General features: G+C 41.0%; 1 protein-coding gene across 1 annotated transcript; it reads left to right on the top strand.

Moving 5' to 3' along the window:
- Positions 1 to 1323: 1323 nt before the first annotated feature.
- On the top strand, positions 1324 to 11730 carry LOC133479571 (thyrotropin-releasing hormone receptor-like). Its single transcript, XM_061776734.1, has 2 exons — positions 1324 to 2420; positions 9155 to 11730. The coding sequence occupies exons 1-2, from the start codon at positions 1608 to 1610 to the stop codon at positions 9590 to 9592; spliced, it is 1251 nt and encodes a 416-aa protein (XP_061632718.1). The 5' UTR covers positions 1324 to 1607; the 3' UTR covers positions 9593 to 11730.
- Positions 11731 to 27625: the final 15895 nt, after the last annotated feature.

Here is a 27625-nt window from a genome sequence, read left to right as displayed (position 1 = left end):
GTGGGGGGGGGGGGGGGGGCGTGCCAGAGAGTTCACAGCAAATGACTGACACATCGTCTGTCCCGCCTTTTGTCTCTTATTGGCTGTTTTTCCTTGGGTGTGGTGGTTTATCAAAAATCTAATTAGAAGTACAAGATGGTGCCATTTATTTTTTAGGGAAAGGGCGGGGAATTTCATCAATTCACTACATTTCAATAATGTCTAGCCCATAATAAAGTACTTATTTTTTTCAGTGCAAGATTGTCAGTTTTAACAAATATGACAAAAAGTTTTTTTGTTTTTTTTATTTGCAAATGCCCCTTTAACTATAAACTAATTACCATGCTGATCTAAAAATAGATATACATTATATTTGGAATTTTCTTTTATTTTATTATTACATTTTTTTGGTCTTAAGGTGGCGCCCTGTATTGACCAGCCACCACTGTTTTTAACACAAATTAAACAAGCATATGGTGATGTAAAAAGCACATATCTGAAAGCATGATTGTTCTCTAGAATGAACATGACTAGAAAAGCGTGCCAAGCAATGGTAAATATTACTGTCTATTACTCTCCATTATGTATTTGTCAGGCATTGTCAGTGTTGGGAAGATTACTTTGGAGTAGTTGGTAACAATTACAAGTTGAAGTACTGTTGAAAATTAAATAAACCATTTTGCTGCAGCCTCCAACATGACATATTTTTCCAAATATGAACTCAAAGCCCAACTTTGTGGTGCAACTTATTATTATTTTGTTTCTTTGTTCGAGATTTTGAAATGGTTACACTCATAGTCACAGTTTTGAACACATAAAATAACATTGACTTTTAGTGTTTTTGCACATGCTGTACACATATGGCAACAAACACATCTTTATTATGTATGTATATGTCATCATGTTTTGTTGTCAGTTTATTATTTGTCCTGTTAATGCACTAATTCAAAATTAAGAAAAGTAATTCAAATATAATCAAATGCAATTAGATGCAGTACAGTACTTTGAGAAAGTAATTGAAATAGTCACACCGGCTATTACAATTTAATCAGAGTAACTTGTAATGGTAACCAACTACATTTCCAAAGTAATCTTCGCAACACTGGAGAAGAATTACCACATGATTCCTGACAATACATCAAATACAATCTATTTGCAGAGAGCTACGCTTGTATATATTAGGATAGTATTAATGATCAACAAGGATCATGCATTGGATGCATTGACATTCCAATCGTGTTCCTAAGCCACTGTGATTGTCTAAGGTGTTGACAGGGTGCAGAGAGGATGTGCCATATCTACTCCCCTCTCACTCTCAGGCATGAAGGTGTGAGCAGAGGGAGCAGGAGCTCTCCGCTGCAAACGTCAATCTACACGCGAGGGTGGCTCTTTTTGGAAGCACGATGCGAGAATGTACATTTGAAATGAAATAGATCATGGAAAAGAGAGGAAGTTTGCATTGTTTGAGGGCGGAATTAAGTTTTGGGACAATTACGGGTGTATTTTAAGTTCGGCTTTTAACGGCTGGGACTTGCGGATCATTCCGTTGAAGGTGACAGAGTTGTTGTTTTTATGCCTGGTGCATTTTTGATTTGATTTGATTTTTTTTTTTTTGCAAGAAGCCCATCATGGACAACCTGACCACAGACAACATGGCAGCGGGGAATGACACGTCTTCGGCGCAGCACAATCAAACCTTGGCTGTATGGCGCGACTACGCGCTTGAGTACAAGGCAATCAGTGTTTTTTTGGTGTCCCTCATATGCGGGGTGGGGATGGTGGGCAACATTATGGTCATCCTGGTGGTGCTGACCACCAAACACATGCGAACTCCCACTAACTGTTACCTGGTGAGTCTGGCTGCAGCCGACCTGATGGTGCTGAGTGCAGCCGGGCTGCCGAACATCACCGACGCCCTGCACGGCCAGTGGGTGTACGGATACGCAGGCTGCCTGGGCATCACTTATCTCCAATATCTGGGAATAAACGCGTCCTCTTGTTCCATCACAGCCTTCACGGTGGAGCGATACATCGCCATCTGTCACCCCATCAAGGCGCAGTTCCTTTGCACTTTATCTCGGGCCAAGAAGATCATCGTGCTTGTCTGGGCGCTCACGTCCATCTATTGCATCATGTGGCTCTTTTTGTCAGACACCCAAACTTTGGTATATGATAACGTGGTGCTCGTCAGCTGCGCCTACAAAGTATCCCGGAGCCAATACCTGCCCATTTACTTCATTGATTTTGCAGTTTTTTACGTGCTGCCCCTTATATTGGCCACAGTTCTGTATGGACTCATCGCCAGGATACTTTTCCTAAACCCGTTGCCCGGGGAGTCCAAAGACGGGGCCAGCAAGTGGAGGAGAGGAACGAGTAAAGTCGGAGGAAGGATGATCAATGCGAGCTCCTCCAGGAGCACCACTGCAGCTTCCCGCAGACAGGTGAGGAAACTTACACTGTACCTCTAAAATCAACCTTACGAACAGAATTATCACTATACTGTGCAGTAGGCTATATTGTAAAAGAATAGGATATGGACTCCAGTGTCCCTATTTCTGACATTGTACAGTAATGACCCTCCCTAACAGTTCATCGAAAATGCAGGTTTCATTTGGTGATAAAGTATATGTCCGATGTCCATCACAGAAAAAAAAAAACATCAAATATGTGTGTGTGTGTGTGTGTGTGTGTGTGCGTGTGTGTCAATAGCATATGCATACAATATCGGGGGTGTAGGAATATATTTCATTCAGAGGTGGGACCAAGTCATTGCTTTGCAAGTCACAAGTAGGTCTCAAGTCTTTGCCCTCAAGTCCTACACTTGAGTTCAAGTCATTTTAACATATTTATATAATTCAAATTTATATGTTATATATTTTCATGTATTTTGGGCGGTGCGGTGGATGACTGGTTAGCACATGCTCAAAGTTCTAAGGACCTGGGTTCAAATCTGGCCTCGCCTGTGTTGAGTTTGCGTGTTTTCCCCGTGCCTGTGTGGGTTTTCTCCGGTTACGCTGGTTTCCTCCCATATTTAATATTTTAAAATCCACATTTATCAAAACAAAATTGATAAACAAGTTCATTGAACCTTTTTAAGAAAACTAGGGGGCTGATCGAAATTTTTGTATCCTCAAAGCTGAATCTCAAGGGTGGGGGGGGCTGAGTTTTTGCCCCTTCAAAAACTATCGATAGTATGTTTTCAGTTATTTTATTACAATGCTGTGCTTTGACTTATTTTATCTCACTTTATTTGTAATGTGAAATTCAACAGACCTGTCAAAGATGAGAATTTGCATTCAGTAGTGCTGCAATTAGTAAATCAAGTATCCTACCAACATTTTTATCGAATAATCTAGTACACTGTATTTGGATGAAGTATATTTTTGTTTGGTTAAAGAGTAATTATGAATACACAAGAGACAATGAGACATTTCATTTAATGAATGACCAATTGGTTTCCTCTTTTAGATAATCAACAGTATTTTTTTTTAAATTCACATTGTGCATATACTATAGCAGGAAACTGAATTTTGTTTTCTCTGAATATTTCTAGTGAGGCAATTTCAAACAGAAATAAAAATTAATAAGCACAAATATAAATAGATTTCAGTTTAAACTTGGCATTTCTTGTGAGTATTAAAAGCTTAAGGCATTAATTATAAAAAAGAGGAACAGAGGTTTGTCATCTCGTTATAAAGACACAATTCTATCCAACTGTAGTATCTCAGTCGGAACTCCCTAGTGTTCTGACTGCACGACATAGAAATACTATATTACGTCAAAAAGAGGCGAAGAAGAAAAGGACACAAAGAAGAAAGTAGCTTAATGTTGAATAGATTCTCGCTGATCAGTAAATACAGTAAAGTGAATACAAAAAGAAATACAAGACTGATTCTTGAGAACATCACTCTGACTAAACCAGACTGTAATGAACAGGAAGCCCAGACAGCACACGGGTGGCCCTGCGGTGAAACTTACTATTTGCGTGATCACTCACAAAGCTAGCTGCTAATGCTAAGGAAAACGATTATGTGGATTATTTTGTTTGCAATAATTTGCATTAATGTCCTTACTCTTACGGTAATTGTCGTTGTCTTTTCTGTGTATGTTACCAGCACTTCGTGGAATGTATACTTTAATTAACTGTCACATTTATTACAGATTGTGTTGGCATATGTTGCAGTCTGAAGCCATTACTTTAGGTAATGTGGGAAAGAGTGAACTCCTGGTCAATTCCTCCACATGACCGTGCCCATCTGGGCAACTGTTAGAAGAAAATAAACCTCAAGAAAGCTTTAGTGTTAACACTGTGGGACATTTCACCTGAATGATATTCGTTATGAACAGCCACTTTATGGTTACATCACTCAAAAATTCCTGGCGACCAAAAGTAAGTGGCAAATAAAGCTATAGAGAGAGATGTACAGCACTTGATTCTTGGTGCTTTGGTAAAAGTAACAAGTCTTTTCAAGTCAATGGGCTCAAGTCCGAGTGAAGTCACTCGTCATTGCTGTTCAAGGCCAAGTCGAGTTGTAAGTCTCGTATCATTTTGTCAAGTCGAGTCCAAAGTCATCAAATGCATGACTTAAGTCTGACTCGAGTCCAAGTCACGGGACTGGGGTCTACACCTCTGATTTCATTCACCAATGTTTTACAGCTGCAAACAATGTTATATTCACTACTGTATTCAATATTCAATTGTTTGTATAAAAAAAGAAAGTAAATTACAGTTTTCTTAACTGTCAAGTCCAAAATGAATGAAAATGAATATTACATATTCTGTAGCCTATAAATAAGATCCACATTTCAGCAAAACAAATCAAAAGTAGTCTTCATGTCCAAAATGCCTACTGTAGCTCCCAACCTGGAGTATTAGTGAGTATAAATGGTCAGCAGATGAATGTATAATTGTAAAACTCTCTCAATGCAACAAAACATTTTTCTGAACAGAGAAGCTCTACAAATTAAATAAAAACCAGCAAACACAAGAGAGGGACTATATTGCCAGCTCCTCTAAGCTCTAGCAGCACCATGAGAACTACATGAATATTGAACATTTCCTCAGAACCACAACAGTATTTTTTTTCTGTATGTGCAAACAAAACCTAAATCGATTAGTCTGTGTATACTTGCTTCAGATAAACCTCACTTTGTTCTAAAAAAAACAAAAACAAACTGTGAGCAGCTGCAGCACACCAACATGCATTTAGAGATATATTTGTTTATCAGATGGAGGCAAGTCTTCCTGGAATGACATAGAGGGTGTGTTACCCTGAGGATCTCCTTGCCTTATTGTCCAGTTTGATCAGTTAACTCCAACTCAAACATTATTTTTCTCCTCCATCAGTGTGGTTGGTGCATATTGTTTGACATATGCACACCCAAAATTGCACAAGCACATGTGTGTGGGTTGGTCAGCATTACCCAAATCACTGTGAATACAAGGGAGGAAATTATGTATATTTTACTGGATTAGCAAAAAGTCAAGAGAGGATATGGGATTAGGTTTTGCTCATGGCTGACAATGAAAGTATCAACACAGTACACTTGATGCAGATGTTACCAGACCGTCACCTTGGAGATGAATCATCATTGTCTGAATAATTATTTGCTTATGAGCAGCAGCTTGTTTGGTTGTCACAATTTGTGTAAAGCTGATTTACAAAGTCTTTTGCAAATGGCTTTTAATATATGCATTGGGGTTAATTGGGTGGTGCTCTAGACAATAAATTCAGATTCTTCTGAAACATCATCATCAAGAACGGGAGATCAACAGGCGGATCGATGCAGCATCTGCAGTCATGCGGACTTTGTATCAGTCCGTTGTGGTAAATAAGGAGCTACGTCGAAAGGTGAAGCTCCCAATTTACCGGTCGATCTACGTTCCTACCCTCATCTATGGTCACAAACTGTGGGTCGTGACCGAAAGAACAAGATCCTGGATACCAGTAGGCGAAATGAGTGTCTGGGATCTCGTGAGAAGCTCGGTCATCCGGGAGGAGCTCAGAGTAGAGCAGCTGCTCCTCCACATTGAGATGAGCCAGGAGAGGTGGCTGGGGCATCTGATTCGGATGCATCCCGGACACCTCTCTGGTGAGGTGTTCCGGGCACGTCCCACGTCCGACCCAGGACACCCTGGAGAGACTATGTCTCCCAGCTGTTCTCAGAATGCCTCGGAGTCCCACCGGAAGAGATGGATGAAGTGGCTGGGGAGAGGTAAATCTGGGCATCCCTGCTAAAGCTACTGCCGCCGTGACGCGACCTTGGATAAGGGGAAGTAAATGGATGGATGGATGGACTTGAACAAAGCTAAACTCAACCACGAACTCCCGAAATACAAGCAGCACATCGACTGTCCTACCAGGGAAAATAACATTTTAGACCACTGCTATACTACGCTAAATAACACATACCGTGCTATACCCCGTGCAGCTCTGGGCTCGTATGATCACTGATTAATTTACTTAATATCAACATACTGGCAAAAACTTAAATGTGCGAAGCCTACGGTGAAAACAGTGAAGTGGACCAACAAAGCAAAGATAGAACTTCAAAGCTGTTTAGATTTCACAGACTGGAGTGTCATTGAAAATTCAGCTGGCAGCCTGGATGAATATACGGACACTGTCACATCCTATATCAGTTTCTGTGAAGAGATGTGTGTACCAACAAAGTCATTTCGCACATTCAATAACTGCCAAACTTAAGCAACTTCGCCAGGCTAAAGAGGACGCATCTCGAAGTGGGGAGAGGGCCCTGTATAATTGTTCTAGTAACCAGCTGACTAAAGAAATTAACATTGAGAAATTATGCAGCAAAGTTAGAAAAACTGTTTACCGCTAACGACTCTAAATCAGTCTGGCATGCATTACAATTGCTAAACAATTACAAGCGACCAACCCCCCAAGCTGAGACCAATGAAAGACTAGCCGTCGACTTGAACACCTTCGACTGGAGATCTGAAAAGGACACTTTCACACCCCATACCCACCCAGCTGCACCACCGACCACCATACCACCTCTGACTCCCACTCCTTCGTTGACCATCCATGAACAGGACGATCAACAAAGCGGCAGGCCCAGACTTTGTGTCCCCATCCTGCCTCAAAGTCTGCAGGGACCAGCTCGCTCCAGTTTTCACACAGATCTTCAATAGATCTCTGTTACTGTGTGAAGTACCATCCTGTTTCAAACTCCACCATCATCCCAGTCCCCAAGAAACCTGCAATCTCGGGTCTGAATGACTACAGGCCTGTTGCCCTGAGATCTCTGGTCAAAAAGTCCTTTGAACACCTTGTGCTGGACCACCTCAAGAGCGTCACAAGTCCCCTGCTGGACCCCCTACAGTTTGCCTACCGAGCGAACAGGTCTGCGGATGATGCAGTCAACATGGGACTGCACTTCATCCGAGAACACTTCGACGGCGCGAAGTAGGAGATCAACATCAACTCCATCCTTAATAAGGCCCAGCAGAGGATGCACTTCCTGTGGCTTCTGAGGAAGCACAGCCTGCCACAGGAGCTGTTGAGGCAGTTCTTCACAACAGTCATCGAATCAGTCCTGTGTTCTTCCATCACAGTCTGGTTTGGTGCTGCTACAAAAAAGGACAAACTCCGACTGCAACGGACAATCAAAACTGCTGAAAAGATTGTCGTACCCCCCTACCCACCCTTGAGGACTTGCACGCTGCCAGAACTAAGACAAGAGCATGCAAAATCCTCTTGGACCCTCCACATCCTGGTCACCACCTCTTCTAGCTCCTTCCCTTAGGGCAAGAGGGAGGTACACCCTGAACCGGTCGCCAGCCAATTGCTGGGCACCAAAAAAAAACAACAACCATTCACACTCACATTCACACCTACGGGCAATTTAGAGTGTTCAGTCTTTTTTGGGATGCGGGAGGAAACCGGAGTACCCGGAGAAAACCCATGCAGGCACGGGGAGAACATGCAAACTCCACACAGGCGAGGCCGGGATTTGAACCCTGTCCTCAGAACTGTGAGGCAGATGTGCTAACCAGTCGTCCACCGTCCCACCCCCTTAAGACCGAATCTGAGCAAATAGAAACACATTAGGCTGATGAATTAGAATGATAAGAATAATCGTGTCAGCGAGTGCGACACATTTAGTTCCAACCAAGAGCAGCTCAGAGAGTGGAAGCAACTTTGAACAGCACTAATGTCGTAAAAGTATGGTTTTATAAACCTGCATTATTGATGTTGTATATTGCTTTGTTCCCTCCCCTTGATGATAGCAAAAAAGTTTAATTCATGTTGTTTGTGTGCGTGCATATTATTATGCAAATAATGTTTGGCTCGTTTGGGTTCAATCATAATGGGTTCCTAATGAGGTTATTATGTTATAGTTCATCTTCATCACGGGTATCCAATCCAGCCTCTACTCATTTATTAGGTGCACCTGTTGATCATGCTGCTATCCTATTGGCCCATACAATAAAATATTATTCATTATAGTAATAGGACAATTTAATAATGTAATTCCAGTACGCCACAGGGAAATGAAAATAAAAAGAGGACATTTATTGGAGACTCAAAATCTAATTTCTCTGATGGCAGCACTCTTAAGAATCTAAATGCAACCACTTGCAGCCTTTTTTTTGCCTCTACATATCTCAGCAACCATTACAAGGACAAAAAAAAAACATATTCCACACATTTGGTGTAACATGTGAGGGTGACAAGGCACATTTTCTTATTGAGAAAACCAACTGTCTACTTAGCTGACTAGAGAAGGTGGACGAGTAATTTCAAATGAAACCTGCATTAAATGAATGAAGTTGGGGATGACTTAGTAGAAGTGATTAAAAAAGGTAAAACACACATTACAGCAATTTTCATTGAAGTTAGTATCAATAGTCACATATCCAACTGAAACTGATCATTGTGGATCTTAACTACAGAAAGCAGTTTTTCTTAAAGTTACTTAAGTCACAGTTTCTCACAGCACGTTTAAAGAACAACTACGTTGTCGAACTGCATAAGAGCAACATAATAATAAGCTGTCATTATTGAAAAACATTCACACCGGGGAAAATTAAAAACATTTTAATTATACCGTTGTGCAATGTTTGTAGATTTATCATATCATCAAGATTTCACAAAGGTGTGGAGGTAATGGTTAATGAAAACTGTGTATTTGTTTTTTTTTAAAATAGGTAACCAAAATGCTGGCTGTGGTAGTAATCCTATTTGCCTTACTTTGGATGCCCTACCGGACCTTAGTCGTCGTCAACTCCTTCCTGGACAAGGCCTATCTAGACAACTGGTTCCTGCTCTTCTGCCGCCTCTGCATCTACTTGAACAGCGCCATCAACCCGGTCATTTACAACGTCATGTCTCAGAAGTTCCGTGCTGCCTTTAAAAAGCTGTGTCACTGTGGGCCTCAGCGCCTGGAGAAACCTGCATCATACAGCGTGGCGCTCACCTACAGCGTCATCAAGGATACGTCCAATGGCGAAAGTCCTGACCAGATGACGGCAGAAATGGAAGAGCTAAACACACCAAGCGACCAGTTTGTACCCACTGGAATCCTGCCAACTGAGAAGATGCTGTTTGAGGAGCCTCCCCTTTTGGGCAAGGATGCTCAAATTTAGAAAAGGACACGTTGACAGTGAACACAGAGAACAATTAAATTCATATTTGAGATGTTATTGCAAAGGTGTCCGTTATTTGATTTATAATAACAAGATGCACAAATGCGTAAGGATTATTTTGAGGTTATTTTGATAACTTTATCACGGAAATGTTACTTTTCCAGCAGACACAAAAATGTAAATCAGCATAACTGCTTGCATTATATTCCCTGTTTAACTGGCTGACACACACTGAGTAAATGACCCCCTAAACAGCACTACAGTGAATCAACACTATTCGCACGGGCTAGGGCCCGAGCCTTGCAGTGAATAGGGAAAAATCTTATAGCTTAATTGATGAGCATTCAAAAAGGTTTCTAATTCCCTCGAGAGCCCACAAGATTGAGGCAAAGCACTTTTTCTGGCCTGGCTAAATGACGGTCCTCCTTGGCCCAAGATGGCACCAAAGAAATAATTTTTTATATTAGACATGGCTTTGGCCTGGTCACAAAAACAGCAAATAGATTAGTTTTTCAACAAATAACAAAGGATATTTTGCCCCCCAAAAAATGTGCAAATAGGCAAATTTCTAAATACCATACTGCAAATACTGTATGTGGGCGTTCACTGTATAAGGATGTTTATTCATGCATTTTTTCACAATTGACATACTGTTCTGCATTATATGGAAATTTTATACTGGAAAGAAAGAACTTGGTTGCACGCATCCTTCATTTACATTCTCTCTGTCCTCTAAACTGTTTAAGCAAACAGTGTAAGATATCAGACTCCGCAAAAAAGGTAAATGAAGTATGGTCTGCCATCATAAAATCATTGTGTTGTTTGTATAAAACAACACAATGATTTTCAACTGATTCCCAGATGGATGCCAGTGAATTCCAATGAATGCAAATATGTGACACATATTTTGTCTCACTCAAAACAAAGAAAAAGTTACCGATAAAGAATGTAAAATGCACTGTTGTCAAACACAACTACTGTAGTGTACGAAGCACTTTTAAGAAAGGGTAACCCGTTCTCACAGAAATCATGTAGGATATCATACTAAAACTACTTTAGTTCCTGGACATATGTTCTATGTTACTTAAAACTATGTATTTAAATCAACAGAAAAGTTCATATTACTAACCAATCCTTCATAAATTAGGATAACTTTTCCAAGGCAAAATAACAAGGCATGCTTGGTAAAGGACCAAAATACAATACACAAATATAAAAAATACAAAACTGAGCCTAATGACATGTCATTGTTGTTTTATTTATAGGGATTTGACTCACGGATTTGAAATCCTCGATTTTTCTTGCGTCCATCCTGCAAAGGTCAGTGGCTAGTCAATGAAAGTGAGAGAAAATACAGTTTGTACCCCTTATGTGGAGACAGAGCTGCTGTCACGGGTTGAGATAACAGTTGCGGCAGTATTTCACACACATTGGTAAAGACTGCAGAGAGCAGCACTTTTCAGTGATCTACGTGCTCAGCAAAACCTGCAAACCAATGACTGTATGTATAAATAGAGCTTGACAAAGTGCCACACTTACAGTATGTATATATAGCTCACTATGCTATTATCAGAAGGTACAAAAGCAATCAAGAGAGAATGAATACTGAGTGTTTTGAAAAGAAAGTGATCTGTTTTGTTCTTAGTCCATACTGTACAAATGCTTAAAATGTATTTGTGCAGTGTAGTGTGAAATTAATTCAGTATTTTGTTCTTCAAATGTGAGCCACTTTGTGCATTCTGAAAAAAAGAGCTTGTTTTGATCCATTCTATTTGTGTGTCGTCAATCATTTCAAGCCAGTCAGTGGAAGATGATCACCTTGAAAGTAGAATCGGTGGAAGACTCAAAATACATTGTTGTATACTTTAGTATAAAGTACTTCCCACTTCTGCAGTTTTATTCATGTCTAGCTCTGATTTCAGTCAAAGTGTTTTGGAGAACTGCCAAATTGCTGTTTTGGAGATGTTTTGTGATGCACAATGCACATTTTTCAGCATGAGCCTAATTTTTGTCAGTGGTCTATAAACATTTCAGTCTCAAAGTAGCTTTTTGCTTTTTGTGCTCTTGCTATTTTATTGAATGTCTTTAATGTTCATTGTATTGTTGTAATATATAATAAATAGAGACAATGACACTCATACTTTGTGACAATTGCAAAGGATTTACTTTTTTCTTCACAATAAATTGCACATCTCTCCACTTCTAATCCATTGCCAGCAAATGCTGAATGACGCTTCGTCCAAGATGCTGCGATGAATCACTTAGATAACCTTACTATGAGCCACAATGACACAAAGGGCATCCATCAGATGGGTTGAGAAATTCAATTTGAAGTCTTCCAGCATGTGATGCTGTTGAGCAATCTGCCATCATTTATAACCCACCCTCACTTACTGTGAGTAACATCTGACTTGTCAAACCTGCCACACTTTGGTTGAGTGATTATGTTAAAATTAGGGAAGCCATATTCAGTTTCAATTTATGAAAATCCAATGCAGGGAATGTTATTCAAACTCAGCTCAGGAACATTATAATGATTAGCATGCATTACAATTCAGTCCCAAATGGTTTTTTTTTTTACAGCAAACACTTGATTACCAACAGCCTGTCAAATTATTTGTGCTTGTTACATTACAAGCATTTGGCAAAAATAAATAATATGTATGAGTGTCTTGAGAAAGAAGTCTGTGTCTGGATCCTTGTATTGAGGACAGCTGTGCAAGAGGAAGTGCAATGGTAATATCCATGTGATGGCACAGAGTTGATTTAATGTGCTAAGAAAGAGGTTCTAATTGGCAACTGCTGAAAAAGTTTATCTGTTGCCACTAAATAATGCTATTTGCATAACAGAAAGTTTATGTTACACACAAAAACATACCCCCTCCTGGACCTGTCACCTTATCGTGGTGGAGTGGTATGCGTGTCCCAATGATCCTCGGAGCTCAGTTGTTTTGGGGCTTTATCCCCATTACAGGGTCACCCATGACATAGTTTTTATGTGAGGAACCAGAAAAAAACATGGCTAAAAGACCCTCTATGAAGAGTAATATTGAATTACATTTTCTCTTGCACAGGTGCAGGTAAACCAGGGCCCCCTCCGGAGCCAAGCCCAGAGGTGGGGCTCGATGGCGAACTCTTGTGAGATGACAGTGAGACCTGGAAGGGCGTGATTGGGAAGAATGGCCCCCACCCCCTGACCAAAATCCAAACGATGTTCTATTATTGGACTTCTGTGCTCGTCACAGACTGTCCATAATGAACACCACATTCAGACATAAGGGTGTCCAACATGTGCACTTGGCACCAGGACACCCTAGGCCGCAGTTCGATGACAGACTTTGTGGTCGTGTCATCGGACTTGCGGCTGCATGTCTTGGACACTTGGGTGAAGAGAGGGGCAGAGCTGTCAACCTATCCACCTGGTGTTGAGTTGGCTCCGATTGTGGGGGATAATGCCGGTCCGACCTGGTAGACCCAAACGTATTGTGAGGGTCTGCTGGGAAGAATGAATCCTTTAGGGCCTTTTTGGACGGTGGGACTCTGGAGGCAGCTGGTGGGTACTGGCTGGCCAAGCGGTCGTCTGATATAGCCAATTGTCCATTACATTGAAGCACTTTTTTTTTTTTAGGGCATATGCACTGTGTACTATGTACAGAACAAAATTATTGTTTCGTAGGTTTTTTTTGTGGCCTAAAACACCAATTACAGTACAAAGATTTTATAAATAAATTTTCAAAAAGCCTGAAAATGTTTGAAAGTTTCACATTTTATCCAAACTTACCACACTGGTGTGCTTGGTCATGGTGACATTGTTGACAAACAGTACTCATCATAGGCGAGTCGCTTTGATGAGTCGCGAGGAATTAGTGTGCTTCCTAGTTCCAGACTCCAGAAACTGTTTTGTATTCCTCAGACTTAACAATGCAGCCATGCCACTCGCTCTCTGCCAGTGCTCTATGTACAATAGAATAATAGATATAACGATCTTCACATGGCCGCCACGTCAATGTGCCACATTCAACATGGCCGTCACATAGGCACAGGAGGCATATATGTCTTTTGCAATTGGATCTAGTACTATTGTATAGCCCTGACCTGGAAATACATCAGTCCCATTCTCTGGCTGCATTGCGCCACAGCGCCAGGACACAACACCTGCCAATTCTGGAGCTCACAGACTTTGTCAACGGCATTTTAAGTGACAAAGGGAAACTATTTTTGGACACATTGGGAAGTCCTGATGGTCCATTTTATCCAATATCCGTTACATCGGGGTCCGTTTTATCAAGGTTCCCCTGTACTCCTGTGTTTCCTTTAATGGCAACAATAATTCTATTAATAGAACACGATGCATGCATTTAAATAGAGATACAATACATCCATCCATCCATTTTCAACACCGCTTATCTTGGTTAGGGTCGCGGGACGCTGGAGCCTATCCCAGCTGACTTCGGGCGAAAGGCGGACTACACCCTGAACTGGTCGCCAGTCAGTCGCAGGGCACATATAGACACGGACAACCATTCACACTCATATTCACACCGTCACTGAGTGGGAACTGAACCCACGCTGTCTGCACCAAAGTCAGGCAAGTGTACACCATCAGAGATACAATACAGTCACCAAGAAAAAAAGATAAACAAATTAGGTGAGATTTAGAATTGCACAACAATTACTTTTCCTCACTTCCAAATGTCTCCATCATCTAAATGGGGGGGAATGTACTGACAGATGACAACACACAGGACAAGAGAACAATCCACCCATCTTCTCCTCACTAGGGTCGCGGGCGTGCTGGAGCCGATCCTAGGTATCATCGGGCAGGAGGCGGGGGACACCCTGAACTGGTTGCCAGCCAATCACAGGGCACATACAAACAAACAACCAGTCGCACTCACATTCACACCTACGGGCAATTTAGAGTCGTCAGTTAACCTACCATGCATGTTTTTGGGATGTGGGAGGAAACTGGAGTGCCTGGAGAAAACCCACGCAGGCACGGGGAGAGCATGCAAACTGCACACAGGCGGGGCCGGGCATTGAACCCAGGTCCTCAGAACTGTGAGGCAGACGCTCTAACCAGTCACCCACCGTGCCACCTAAAAAATACTTAGAGTCAAATTATTGAACTTCCAATAATTATACTGAAAGAATGTATGGATGGATGGATGGATGGATAATCCATTAAGATACGTTAAGCCATTAAAAGTGAAATTTCACAAACCCTTAACCTTGAATGTAGATTTAGTTTTTTTCCCCCTCTCCACTACTAAATTATGGATAGTGCACTGATGCAAAGCCGGTCCTGTCAAACAGATGTAATTGAAAAGACGAAATAGATAGCAGTCATTGTAAAGGTTGCAGAGTCACAGTTTGTACTTATTTGAGCACACTGAACAACAGACATCAATTATTCAACCACACATTGACCAGCGAGATCTGCCAGGTGAACAGGCTTAACTGAAGAGAGGACAACTAATTATCAAGTAATATCGTAAAGCTTTGATTCCCAATTATGAAGAAAGAATAGCTGATTATATCATTGTAATATTCATATCTATCTGTATCAGAAGAACAGATGGAGAGCTCATCACCCTTTATCAGTCAATATTATCCTTGTTTGATACCCCCGGATGGTCATTTCAGATATACAATATGGGTGCCAAGACCAACAGACCTAGTAAAGAAGCAATAATGGAGGTGGGAAAAAACATTTACACTTGACTTGACTAACCCGCCACAATACATTCACATACATACTACTTTGGGATGAGCTATTGAGCCAGTGTATGCAGGTGTGAGGGTTCAGGAAATGACCACAGCATGATTGATGAAGTTTCTGCCTGCTCACCATCTTGCTCCTGGCCCTTAAGTATTGCCATCACTTTAAAGAATTTGGCTCAATAAAATAAACTTAGGGCGTGCTGGAGCCTCTCCAGCTGACTCTAGGCGAGAGGCGGGGTACACCCTGAACTGGTCGCCAGCCAATCGCAGGGCACATATAATCAAACAACCGTTCGCACTCACATTGACACCTACGGACAATTTAGAGTCTTCGATTAACCTACCATGCAGGTTTTTGGGATGTGGGAGGAAACCGGAGTACCCGGAGAAAACCCACGCAGGCACGTGGAGAACATGCACACTCCACACAGGTGAGGCTGGATTTGAACCTGGGTCCTCAGAACTGTGAGGCAGATCTGCTAACCAGTGCCGCCTGGGAAAGACATGCTTATTTTTCGTTTTCTTTTGATATGTCTGGGTGCTTCTTCATTGGCTATATTCCGTTCCGTGTTACAATTCACGGCATCATGACTTGGAGAATCTCCCCCCCCCCACAAACAGACTTTTGGTCGTAAGTATGTTGAACACGTTCATTATTTAAGATTGTTGGCCCCAACCTGTTTCGGACCATAAAATGGGGACGAATCCACTCTAAACACACATCAGACCTAAGGACAATCTTATAGGATAATCTTAAAATAAGATTTAAGATTGTCTGGTGTTTGATGTGCTTGGTCGGGAAGGGGCAAAAAACAAAACAAAAACAGGCCAATTTTCTTTATGTGTGTACCAGGCCCTAGTCCAGTCATTTTTTTGTAGTGGCCAGATCTGCCTCACAGTTCTGAGGACCCGGGTTCAAATCGCCTGTCTGGAGTTTGCATGTTCTCCCCTTACCTGGGTGGGTTTTCTCCAGATACTCCGTTTTCTTCGAACATACCAAAAACATGCATGGTAGGTTAATTGAAAACTCTAAATTACCCGTAGGTGTTAATGTGAGTGCGACTGGTTGTTGGTCTTTATTTGCCCTGCGATTGGCTGGCGACAAGTTCAGGGTGTACCCCACCTCTCGCCCAGAGTCGACTGAGATGGGCTCCAGCATGCCCGCAACCCTGGTGAGGATAAGCAGTATGGAAAATGGATGGATGATAAATAAATCCTTGTTTGAGATTATCCTGCTTCCCTGCACTAGGGTAGGGTCCCCCAGCTTCTTGTCTCCAAGTAAACACTCCTAAAGACCCAATCTTGACAATGAACCCATATTGCACAGTACAACTAGTGTAAGTAACCCAATTATCAGTGTAAATAAGATGACAGTGTAATAAAAATATATATAAATTTTAATATAAAGCTATAAATTCACATTTGCTCAATGGGGACTAGTGTCAGAAGAAACCAGATTCTTACAGACCCGTGTATTTGATCAACAATAATGACACAAATGTAGACTAACAATTGTGTAGCAATATGCATACTGTTACAACAAAATAAGAAAATAAATTAAAAGAAACAATAATATTGTTGGGTCTTGTTGTTGGGGCCCTTAGCAAATCTTGAAAGTTCACTTGTCCATCACAACCAAAACATCCAGAAGAATGTATATAAATGTTTGTCCAGCAGGGAATGTGTAGGCGTGTGTAAGTATCTGTTCTCAAGGGTTCTTGGGTAAACTCGTCATCCAAAATCATCTGGAATCATAGACTGGCCCTCACATTTGTCCTACACTTAAAAACCTGTAACAAAAAAAAAACACACAAAAATGGACAAAAAAAAACAACAATATTTATCACAACTGCAAATAAAATAGTCGAACTTTCTCATTTTCTTTGTTTTAAATGTCGATTTTAGTGCTTGGCTAACCTAGATCTAAGCACACCATTGCCTCAAATATGATTTGTTCCACCCAATCCCTTCCACCTCTCCCTGACTGGGCTCTGAGCACTCTGCCTGAGCAGAGCAATACACTGTGTACCAGTGATATGGTTTAAGTACCCGGCTTAAACCAGGATATGTGGCACACTTCTTGACTTCAACCAATCACTACCAACACACTAGTATCATTACCAGTCCTCTTTTTTTTAGCTGCATTTAATTGTAGGTCACTTTGTATGTAGTCAGGAAGGAGTTAGCTGATGTTTTTTGGTTTTTTTAAGCAATAGGAAACAATTCAGGTGGTCAGACAGTGCATTGTCCTCTGTTTGAATTGGAATGAGACAAGTTACTTGTTCTGTCATGTACATGTGATAATTAATAATATGTAATATAATATTAATTAATAGGCCTAGGTGTGAATGTGAGTGGGAATGGTTGTTTGTTTCTATGTGTGCCCTGCGATTGGCTGGCAACCAGTTCAGGGTGTACCCCTCCTCCTGCCCCATGATAGCTGGGATAGGCTCCAGCACTCCCGCGACCCTAGTGAGGAGAAGCGACTCAGAAAATGGATGGATGGATGGATGGATAATAAAGGTAAGGTGCTACAGAATCAAGTAGGATTTTTGTTCCTTCACCTTTCTCCTTTTCAGCTCATTTTTTGGAAGGAACTCAGTGTCATAGCGATGGGACACTGGCAGATAAGGCAAACGTACTTCAAAAACGACATTGCGGGGGAAAAAGTCCTCCTCCCAGTCTGTTTGGAAGTGGTAGGTCTTTGACTTCTTACTTGGTCGCCCACTCATTTTTATAATCTTTCTTAAGCTGAGAGCAGATGAAATAAATTGGAGTTCTAGAAAGGCAACCCGCTAACTCACTAGTCGCTGGTTTTGCTACATGTAGCGCTGTTGAATGCGTAGGTCAAAAGTCTGACTGGCAGCCTTGTATGTCTATCATGTGACAAACTTCATCATCATGAGGACAGATAATAGGGTGATGTCTAAAAAAAAAGGGTGATGTCTAAAAAAAAAAAACATTTAACTTTTTTTTTTAATGCCTTGAGATCAACTGACACTCCTCTCGCTAATGACCGATCTTGCTATCCTAATGAGAGCTGCCCTCAAAATAAGAAAGACCTATTGGGTACCCCTGGCCGAGGTATTTACATTTTAAATCTATGCACTTCTATGGTGCTTGTATGTATTGCTGCCTTTCAAGACCAATGCTACAACAAAGTCATTGGGATCTCTATAGTGTCCTTCCATCTGTTTTATAAAAATCTTCTGGTTTTTTTCACCCTTGTTGCTTTTCGTTTGGTCAGGAATGTACACAGTAATCAATCTCTGTTGTGGACCAAATCAAAGGCTCTGAACCACTTCTAAATGAACTCTGGTGCTCTTTGGTTGTGGTGCGAAGGAAAACCAATCTTAATACAACCCACTTTGCAAAGGAACCAAACAGGTCTTAACCTTAATGGCCTAATAGTAACTCAAATAAATTTTACAAATATAAGGTAGAAACAATAATGATCTGGTAATACTGTGTCTAGAAAATAATGCTTCCCTATATAATGCATCAACATTTCTTGTAAATGTGTAACTTGTTTCTCTGTTTAAATGAAAATGTTGCAATATTTAAAATTATAGAACATGAAATACATTTGAGCAGCGTCGCAACTATACAATTTCAATGTGGGATAGGCAGAATTGGTGCTTAAAAGACGCATCCATGTTGTATATTGGTCAATCATTTGAGTCCTGCGAGTCAAAATAAACCCTGATGACGCATTCAAGCATCAAATGAAGCAAGAGAAACCCTGACTGGCAAGAGGAAAATTAGACCATGCCAACAAATGTTTCCATCACTTCAGTCATTCAAGATTTATACTGAAAGGAAGAGATGGTAGCATGAAAGTAGCCATGTAATCACAGCTTGTCTCTTAGGCACCCCAGGAAATCTCTCACAGGAGTGTTACCTGCATGAACAATGCCTGTGGTCAATGAAACAGAAGCAGAAAAAGGCTGAAAACAATCTACAGTATATGTGCGCTTAATTAGTCACTATGAGTTCAAATGTCGGATTAATGCCACTCTTTCTTATCGCCGATAAAAATGAATGCATGCAGATTATTATTATTATGAAAGGTATTGTGAAGAATTACCACTTGAGCTCGGGGGATACAATAATTGTATCCATCCATCCATTTTCTGAGCCGCTTCTCCTCACTAGGGTCGCGGGCGTGCTGGAGCCTATCCCAGCTGTCATCGGGCAGGAGGCGGGGTACACCCTGAACTGGTTGCCAGCCAATCGCAGGGCACATCGAAACAAACAACCATTCGCACTGACAGTCATGCCTACGGGCAATTTAGAGTCTCCAATTAATGCATGTTTTTGGGATGTGGGAGGAAACCGGAGTGCCCGGAGAAAACCCACGCAGGCACGGGGAGAACATGCAAACTCCACACAGGCGGGGACGGGGATTGAACCCCGCACCTCAGAACTGTGAGGCTGACGCTCTAACCAGTCGGCCACCGTGCCGCCACAATAATTGTATATATTAAAAAAAAAGCTGTTCTCTGGACAATAAACTTTGTATTGGCTGTGGTCAAGCAATGGTAAAGCAATGCTTCCTTTCATGATCTTTTCCTTACATGTGAAAAGTATCATATGCATGTGTATTGGATCTCAGGTCATTTAGCTCGTAGCTGTCAGACTGCCGGTAGATAGTCAATGTCAAAAACACCAAATACCTCGCCCTGATGCACATAATTTGTGCAACACTGCTGCAGCAGTGAGTTGTTATCTGGATTGCAAACTCCATTTTCGTTTTGGTGGATTTATCAAAGTCACAAATGATGAATGCACTCTCCAATACTGGTAAAAATAAAGAACATACAGTAACACAGCACAGCAAGATATTAAGATGATAAAAGAAAATGCCTCCTAAAATATCAAGGTTGCAATTTCTGAATATTTGGAACACAGTAGTATATGTAGGCAAAGACAAACGTGGCTCAACATTTAAACTGACGAGACGTAATAAAAGTCACGTTGCCCGTTTAAATTTATAACAGTAAAATAAAGTGAGACTATTATTATTTATATAATGTAATAATCCACAATTATACAATAATGGCAGTAAACTAAAACAATGCAATAGTCTTTTATTACTCTAATGAAACCTGCCCTCAAAATAAAAAAGAAAATATCCATCCATCCATTCATTTTCAGTTGGATGAAGTATCCATTAAACTATGAACAACGGTAATTCCATGTAAAGTGTAAATGAATTGCTTTGATGACATTCATTCATTCGTCCATCTTCCGTTCCTTCTGTGCTCTATTGAATAAAGGACACTGAAGTTATAATTTTGTCTGTTTGAAAATATCAAACCATTAATACCCACACATATACAGCGATGGTTCTAAAAGCATCTATTTAGATCATATACAGGTTATATCAGAATCAGAAGAATGTTAATTCACCAATTACGTTGCTAACACATGAGTAAGTGTGCAGCTAGTTGTGTAGCATTTTGTGTCATCCTAGTACTACAAAAAAAAATTGACATTACAAAAAGGTACATTTTAGGGTTTATGCAAAGATATACAAAGTACAGAGCATCATTGTGTAGGAATTCTGGTCAACAGAAGTATGTAAAATTGCAGCAGAGTGTCAATGCTACAATGGCAGATAAAAGTAATACTGACGCAACATGTATGTGGAAAAAGTACAGCACAGTGTCAATGCTATTTCTAGCAACTTTTGCGACCTTTCTAGTGACTTTTGGATTCCTTCGATTCCAAACTCAACATTGGTCAACAACTTAACTCTTGTTGTAATGTATTTACATTACATGATGCTAAAATGACACAATTCTGATTTTCATCTCATATGTACAGTATTTGACCGGCATTATGGCAGTGAAAGTAGAAAAACGTTCACAAATCAGATACCCTCCAACCAGCTTCCATCCTAAGTGGATAGAAATCGGATGTATAAATAAGCGGACTAATACACATACTCAATACTCATTTCCACTTAGCCATCATCAATCAATCAATCAATGACGTACACACGCAGGGCTGTTGTTTCTGATGTTCATTAAGCACAGTGCTGTAAGCTATTGGCTACTTTTAAGATAACACACCTGACACCTTCCTCCACCCGTTCCAACCTGCTTGGACCCGTTTCTTCACTTCCTGACCACACTCACCATTGCTCTGGACGGTTGACCCCAAGTATTTAAAGTCCTCTACCCTTGCCATCTCTTCTCCCTGTAGCCTCATTCTTCCCCCACCACCCCTCTCATTCATGCAGATATATTCTGTTTTACTTCGGCTAATCTTCATTCCTCTTCTTTCCAGTGCATGCCTCCATCTTTCTAACTGTTCCTCCAGCTGCTCCCTGCTTTCACTGCAGATCACAATGTCATCTGCAAACATCATGGTCCACGGGGATTCCAGTCTAACCTCATCTGTCAGCCTATCCATCACCACTGCAAAAAGGAAGGGGCTCAGGGCTGATCCCTGATGCAGTCCCACGTCCACCTTAAATTCTTCTGTCACACCGACAGCACACCTCACTGCTGTTCTGCTGCCCTCGTACATGTCCTGTATTATTCTAACATACTTCTCTGCCACTCCAGACTTCCGCATGCAGTACCACAGTTCCTCTCTGGGTACTCTGTCATAGGCTTTCTCTAGATCTACAAAGACACAATGTAGCTCCTTCTGACCTTCTCTGTACTTTTCCATCAACATCCTCAAGGCAAATAATGCATCTGTGGTACTCTTTCTAGGCATGAAACCATACTGTTGCTCGCAAATACTCACTTCTGTCCTGAGTCTAGCCTCCACTACTCTTTCCCATAACTTCATTGTGTGGCTCATCAACTTTATTCCTCTATAGTTGCCACAGCTCTGCACATCACCTTTGTTCTTAAAAATGGGCACCAGTACACTTTTCCTCCATTCCTCAGGCATCTTCTCACGCACTAGAATTCTATTGAACAAGCTGGTCAAAAACTCCACAGCCACCTCTCCTAGATGCTTCCATACCTCCACAGGAATGTCATCAGGACCAACTGCCTTTCCATTTTTCATTCTCTTTAATGCCTTTCTAACTTCCCCCTTACTAATCATTGCCACTTCCTGGTCCACCACACTTGCCTCTTCTACTCTCCCTTCTCTATCATTTTCCTCATTCATCAACTCCTCGAAGTATTCTTTCCATCTACCTAGCACACTGCTGGCACCAGTCAACATATTTCCATCTCTATCCTTAATCACCCTAACCTGCTGCACATCCTTCCCATCTCTATCCCTATGTCTGGCCAGCCTGTATAGATCCTTTTCTCCTTCTTTAGTGTCCAACCTGCCATACATGTCATCATATGCCTCTTGTTTTGCCTTTGCCACCTCTACCTTTGCCCTGTGTCGCATCTCAATGTATTCCTTTCGCCGCTCCTCGGTCCTCTCAGTGTCCCACTTCTTCTTAGCTAACCGTTTTCCTTGTATGATTTCCTGTACTGTGAGGTTCCACCACCAAGTCTCCTTCTCTCCTTTCCTGCCAGAAGATACACCAAGTACTCTCCTGCCTGCCTCTCTGATCACCTTGGCTGCAGTGGTCCAGTCTTCTGGAAGCTCTTCCCGTCCACCGAGAGCCTGTATCACCTCTTCCCGAAAAGCTGCACAACACTCGTCCTGTCTCAGCTTCCACCACATGGTTCTCTTCTCTGCCTTTGTCTTCCTAATTTTCCTCCCCACCACCAGAGTCATCTTACACACCACCATCCTATGCTGTCTAGCCACACTCTCCCCTACCACTACCTTACAGTTGGTAACCTCCTTCAGATTACATCGTCTACACAAGATGTAATCCACCTGTGTGCTTCTACCTCCGCTCTTGTAGGTCACCCTATGTTCGTGCCTCTTCTGGAAAAAAGTGTTCACTACAGCCATTTGCATACTTGTTGCAAAGTCTACCACCATCTGTCCCTCCAAGTTCCTTTCCTGGATACCGTACTTACCCATCACTTCTTCATCACCCTTATTACCTTCACCAACATGTCCATTACAATCTGCACCAATTACGACTCTCTCTCTGTCTGGGATGCTCAGAACTACATCATCTAGCTCCCATGCAAATAAACAGTCAAAAAACTGCTTTAAGCACTCCGAACTGGGTATTAAGACAGAAGGCAAGTAATTTTCCATTCATCAAAGACTAAACCAGAAGTGTGGGGTACCTTACGTTTCCATATTCGGTCAATGGATAATTACATGGATATACTGTATGCTGGTGCCATTTGATCTACATTAATATTGAGTGTTTATGATCTATACCAATTATGCAGTAGTAATATCCTTGATGACATGAGGTGAGAGGGAAGCTAACAGTACGCCTGAAGCCAGTTAGCTACATTTAAGGCTGCAAAATAAAGACATATATATCATTCATAAAATAATCATGCCTTTTAAATAAGATATAATTAACTGACATACAGGTCATTCAAGCTTGTACTGTATTTTCTGGCCTCAGCAATGTGTCTCACTATATGTAATTAATTCACTCATTCACTAGCACAGATTGCTGTATTGCTCCTCTAACAGTAATCTCAATGGATTATATTTATTTTCAAGAAAATACTCTATTATGCAAGTGAGTCTAAACTTATTAAAGAATAACATGAAACTTGGTTGGAACCCAACAATAATTGAGGGCAGTTGCAGTTCAACAAGTAATAGTGGTGCCATTTGGGTCAAGTCAATGACAACGAATTGAATCCATTTAGGAAGCATTTGTCTTTCACATGCCCCGAAATATGTAAGTAATTATTTTCAATATGAGCGGCTGAGCTCCTACCGAGCCCATCCTCGACAAAAGGCATCGCTTCACACGTACGTAACACAGCTTGCGATTGGGTGACACAAGGACTCACGCCATGACTTCAGCATTTCAGCGCAACTTCTGATTGGCCGACAGCTTCCTTTAGCGGTTAGCAAGTGTACCAAAATAATGGGGCTCATATTTGCAATTTCTGAGTTGCTCGCTCCACACTCTTCTGTTTACATGTTAGCAGCTCACACCAGAAGTCCCATCGAGCAGACGAAGAGATTGACAGAGAAGCGAGACGGGAGGAGATAGAAATGGTTGAGGGAAATGATATGATCGCTCTTTGATGACATAATAATTATTATTATTATAATAATAATAATTTCACAGAGACATCATCACGTCATTGACGTATATCACAAATGAACAGTCTGCGTGGCTGAATTATTATCATTGGCTGGATTATTATCCTTACCATAAATGTCCACTTTATGCTTTGTGTTTCAAGTGGGATTACATTAAATTCCAATGTACAGTAATCAACACTGTAACTCTTCACAACTTTGCAGATGCAAAGACAATCGTGAATCCCAAGCCACCCCCACACCTCGTGCGCAGCGCATATTTGGACCATGTAAAAGTGTAGATACTGTATGTTGCTTATGTATTACGTTAAATGCAAAAACAGTGTCGAACCATCAAAAACATTTTTATTTTCTTTATGTGCCCAAGTTCATTTGACAAAATGACAGCCTAATTACTATACAAACCCTAGAAATAGGTGGTCTGCTAAGCGTAGTAACCATGAGCCAGTATAATTAAGTCATTTTAGTGTTAAATACTGCCTCAAATACAACATACACTCAGCAACATTGTGTGTGTGTGTGTGTGTGTGTGTTTGGGGGTGGTCGTTAGTGTGGCTGACGGCTCATGCCAGAGTACAGGGCACTTTACTGTATTTGTAAAGCACCCACAACCACTTCATGCACGAAAGAAAATTTAAAACTGCCCTGCCCTCTAGAACTATCGCCAACCCTCTCCAAACTGTCAAAAAATATAGGTGTCCAATTGCTGTGGTTCTCACACTTTTTACACCAAGTACCACCTCAAAAAATATTTAGCTCTCCAAGTACCACCGTAATGGCCAACATAAATATAGAGTCAAAAACATGCACAGGTCGGTTTTAGTCATAAAAAGCACATTTACTGTAGGCTGCTTAAGTTAACTACAACTGAACTTTACTTAAAAAATGTACTCTACTTGAATTAAAAAAAAAAAGTTAAAATAAAGTTTTGCATAGCCACAAGCTGCATTCTAATACTGTATGTTTGTTTGTACCTTATTTCATGTTTACATATTCATTCATTCATTCATTCATCTTCCATTCCGTTTAATCCTCACTGTAAATTTTAATCACATTTAATTCAGTGATTATTTTGCATACCACTAGAGAGAGCTCACATACCACTAGTGGTACTCGTATCACACTTTGAGAATCACTATCCTATTTTATGCACAGAATGACAAATATATTTTAAAAAAACAATTTAAAAAAATACAAATGAGACGGCTTAAAAAGACGAATTTAACTTACCTGATGTATTTGCATTCTACATTTTCCAAACCCCGAGAAACTTAAAGTTTAATTGTATTGTAAATAAATCGTTGCTTATGCTATTTGTGATCAATAGAAATGACTTCTCCAACCCCCAATGATGGTGACAGCGTGACATTGATTAATGGCCAGTTACGTGGAACCTTACCTTTGGCAGGAGGTGAGTTCTTATGAAAAAGTCTGACTGACAGACCGGGTTTGCATCATTGCACTTCTTGCACAGCTTGAAAGGTTTTAAAGTGCATGGCGATTTGCCGCAAATCACACAAACATGCATCCTTAATGATAATTTCTCTCTTCTCGGTTCTCATCTGCCATCCACCAGACAGGCGGACATCTTAAACTTAAAGTAATTAAAAAACAACATACACACACACACACATATACAGTACAGTGGTGTATGGAATTTGTTTTGTAATATAAGAACAGATAAGATAAAATATTTTGTTAATATAGTCAGCCAGAGCTGCTAGGAATGCTAAGTTATAAATGTCATTTCACCATCGTTTCTGTCATACTGTGTTGCGTGATTTTGCTTGCATATTAAGGACAAAAGTTCAGTTTTTGCTTTAATTCCTCATTTAAAAAGAAAGACCATTCAACCAACAAGTTTTTCTTCATGTTTTTGAGATTGTAGTGTGAAAGCTGCAGCTAGCTATGAGTGTGGACTGAATGGATAGTAACAATGGGGAATTGAAATACCAGTATTTTGAGGGTATTAGCCCAGTATTGGAAGAAAAAATAACTAGGAACAAGTTTATTTTTGAACACTGAACTAATTTCAAAATTTTTAATTATGAACTATGTACTGAACTAGTTCATATTTGGAACATTAAACTAAACTTTGAACTATCCATCCATCCATCCATTTTCTGAGCCGCTTCTCCTCACTAGGGTCGCGGGCGTGCTGGAGCCTATCCCAGCTGTCATCGGGCAGGAGGCGGGGTACACCCTGAACTGGTTGCCAGCCAATCCCAGGGCACATAGAAACTAACAACCATTCGCACTCACAGTCATGCCTACGGGGAATTTAGAGTCTCCAATTAATGCATGTTTTTGGGATGTGGGAGGAAACCGGAGTGCCCGGAGAAAACCCACGCAGGCACGGGGAGAACATGCAAACTCCACACAGGCGTGGACGGGGACGGGGATTGAACCCCGCACCTCAGAACTGTGAGGCTGATGCTCTAACCAGTCGGCCACCGTGCCGCTAAACTTTGAACTAGTTTACATAAAAAATTAACTTACCCAACACTGATAACATACATATTTGGGGAGCTGTTCCATACAATAACAACTAAGGACACTAAGAGAGAGAAAAAAAACATACATTGTTAAATCAATCTTCCCCACTGTTGAAATACAGTGGTGCCTCAAGATACGAGGGACCCAAATTTTCATGATATGAAGCATCGATTGGCCAAGTTTTTGCTTTGACTTGCAAGCCCAAATTTGAGAAATGAGTACTGTATGGCAGGTGGCTCCACTCACTTGACAACAAGCAGCACTTTGGCTGATATAATTAAATGTTCTTTAAAAAAGTGTCTTCAAGCTGCACATTGCCACTACCAGTTAGTTTTCTCAAAACTAACCATCGTACAAAAAGAATTACACGTTGTGTATTTGAAACAACCGCATAGCCTTTATTAAGCAAACGATGGAAAACACCACAGCCAGTCACACAGGCTAACAATTAAAACAAGCACACACGCTTTTCCTCACTAGGGTCGTGGGCATGCTGGAGCACATCCCAGCTATCTTCGGGTGGGAGGTGGGGTACACCCTGAACCGGTCGCCAGGCAATCGCAGAGCACATAGAAACAAACAAACATTCACACTCACATTCACACCTACGGGCAATTTAGAGTTGCCCATTTGAAACTGAATTAAATTCCACTCAGATTCAGCCTATTTATTCCGATTAAGGTG

Source organism: Phyllopteryx taeniolatus, chromosome 6 (assembly GCF_024500385.1).
Source record: "Phyllopteryx taeniolatus isolate TA_2022b chromosome 6, UOR_Ptae_1.2, whole genome shotgun sequence".
NCBI lineage: Eukaryota > Metazoa > Chordata > Actinopteri > Syngnathiformes > Syngnathidae > Phyllopteryx > Phyllopteryx taeniolatus.
The sequence above is the reverse complement of the archived record's forward strand: the minus strand, read 5'-3'. Positions and strand labels throughout refer to the sequence as shown.

What these genes read in the sequence shown, in the direction of transcription:
- LOC133479571 (XM_061776734.1), top strand. Translation starts at nt 1,608, where the DNA reads ATGGACAACCTGACCACAGACAACATGGCAGCGGGGAATGACACGTCT. An exon ending in CTGCAGCTTCCCGCAGACAG is followed by an intron (nt 2,421 to 9,154) that starts GTGAGGAAACTT and finishes TTTTTAAAATAG; the next exon opens with GTAACCAAAATGCTGGCTGT.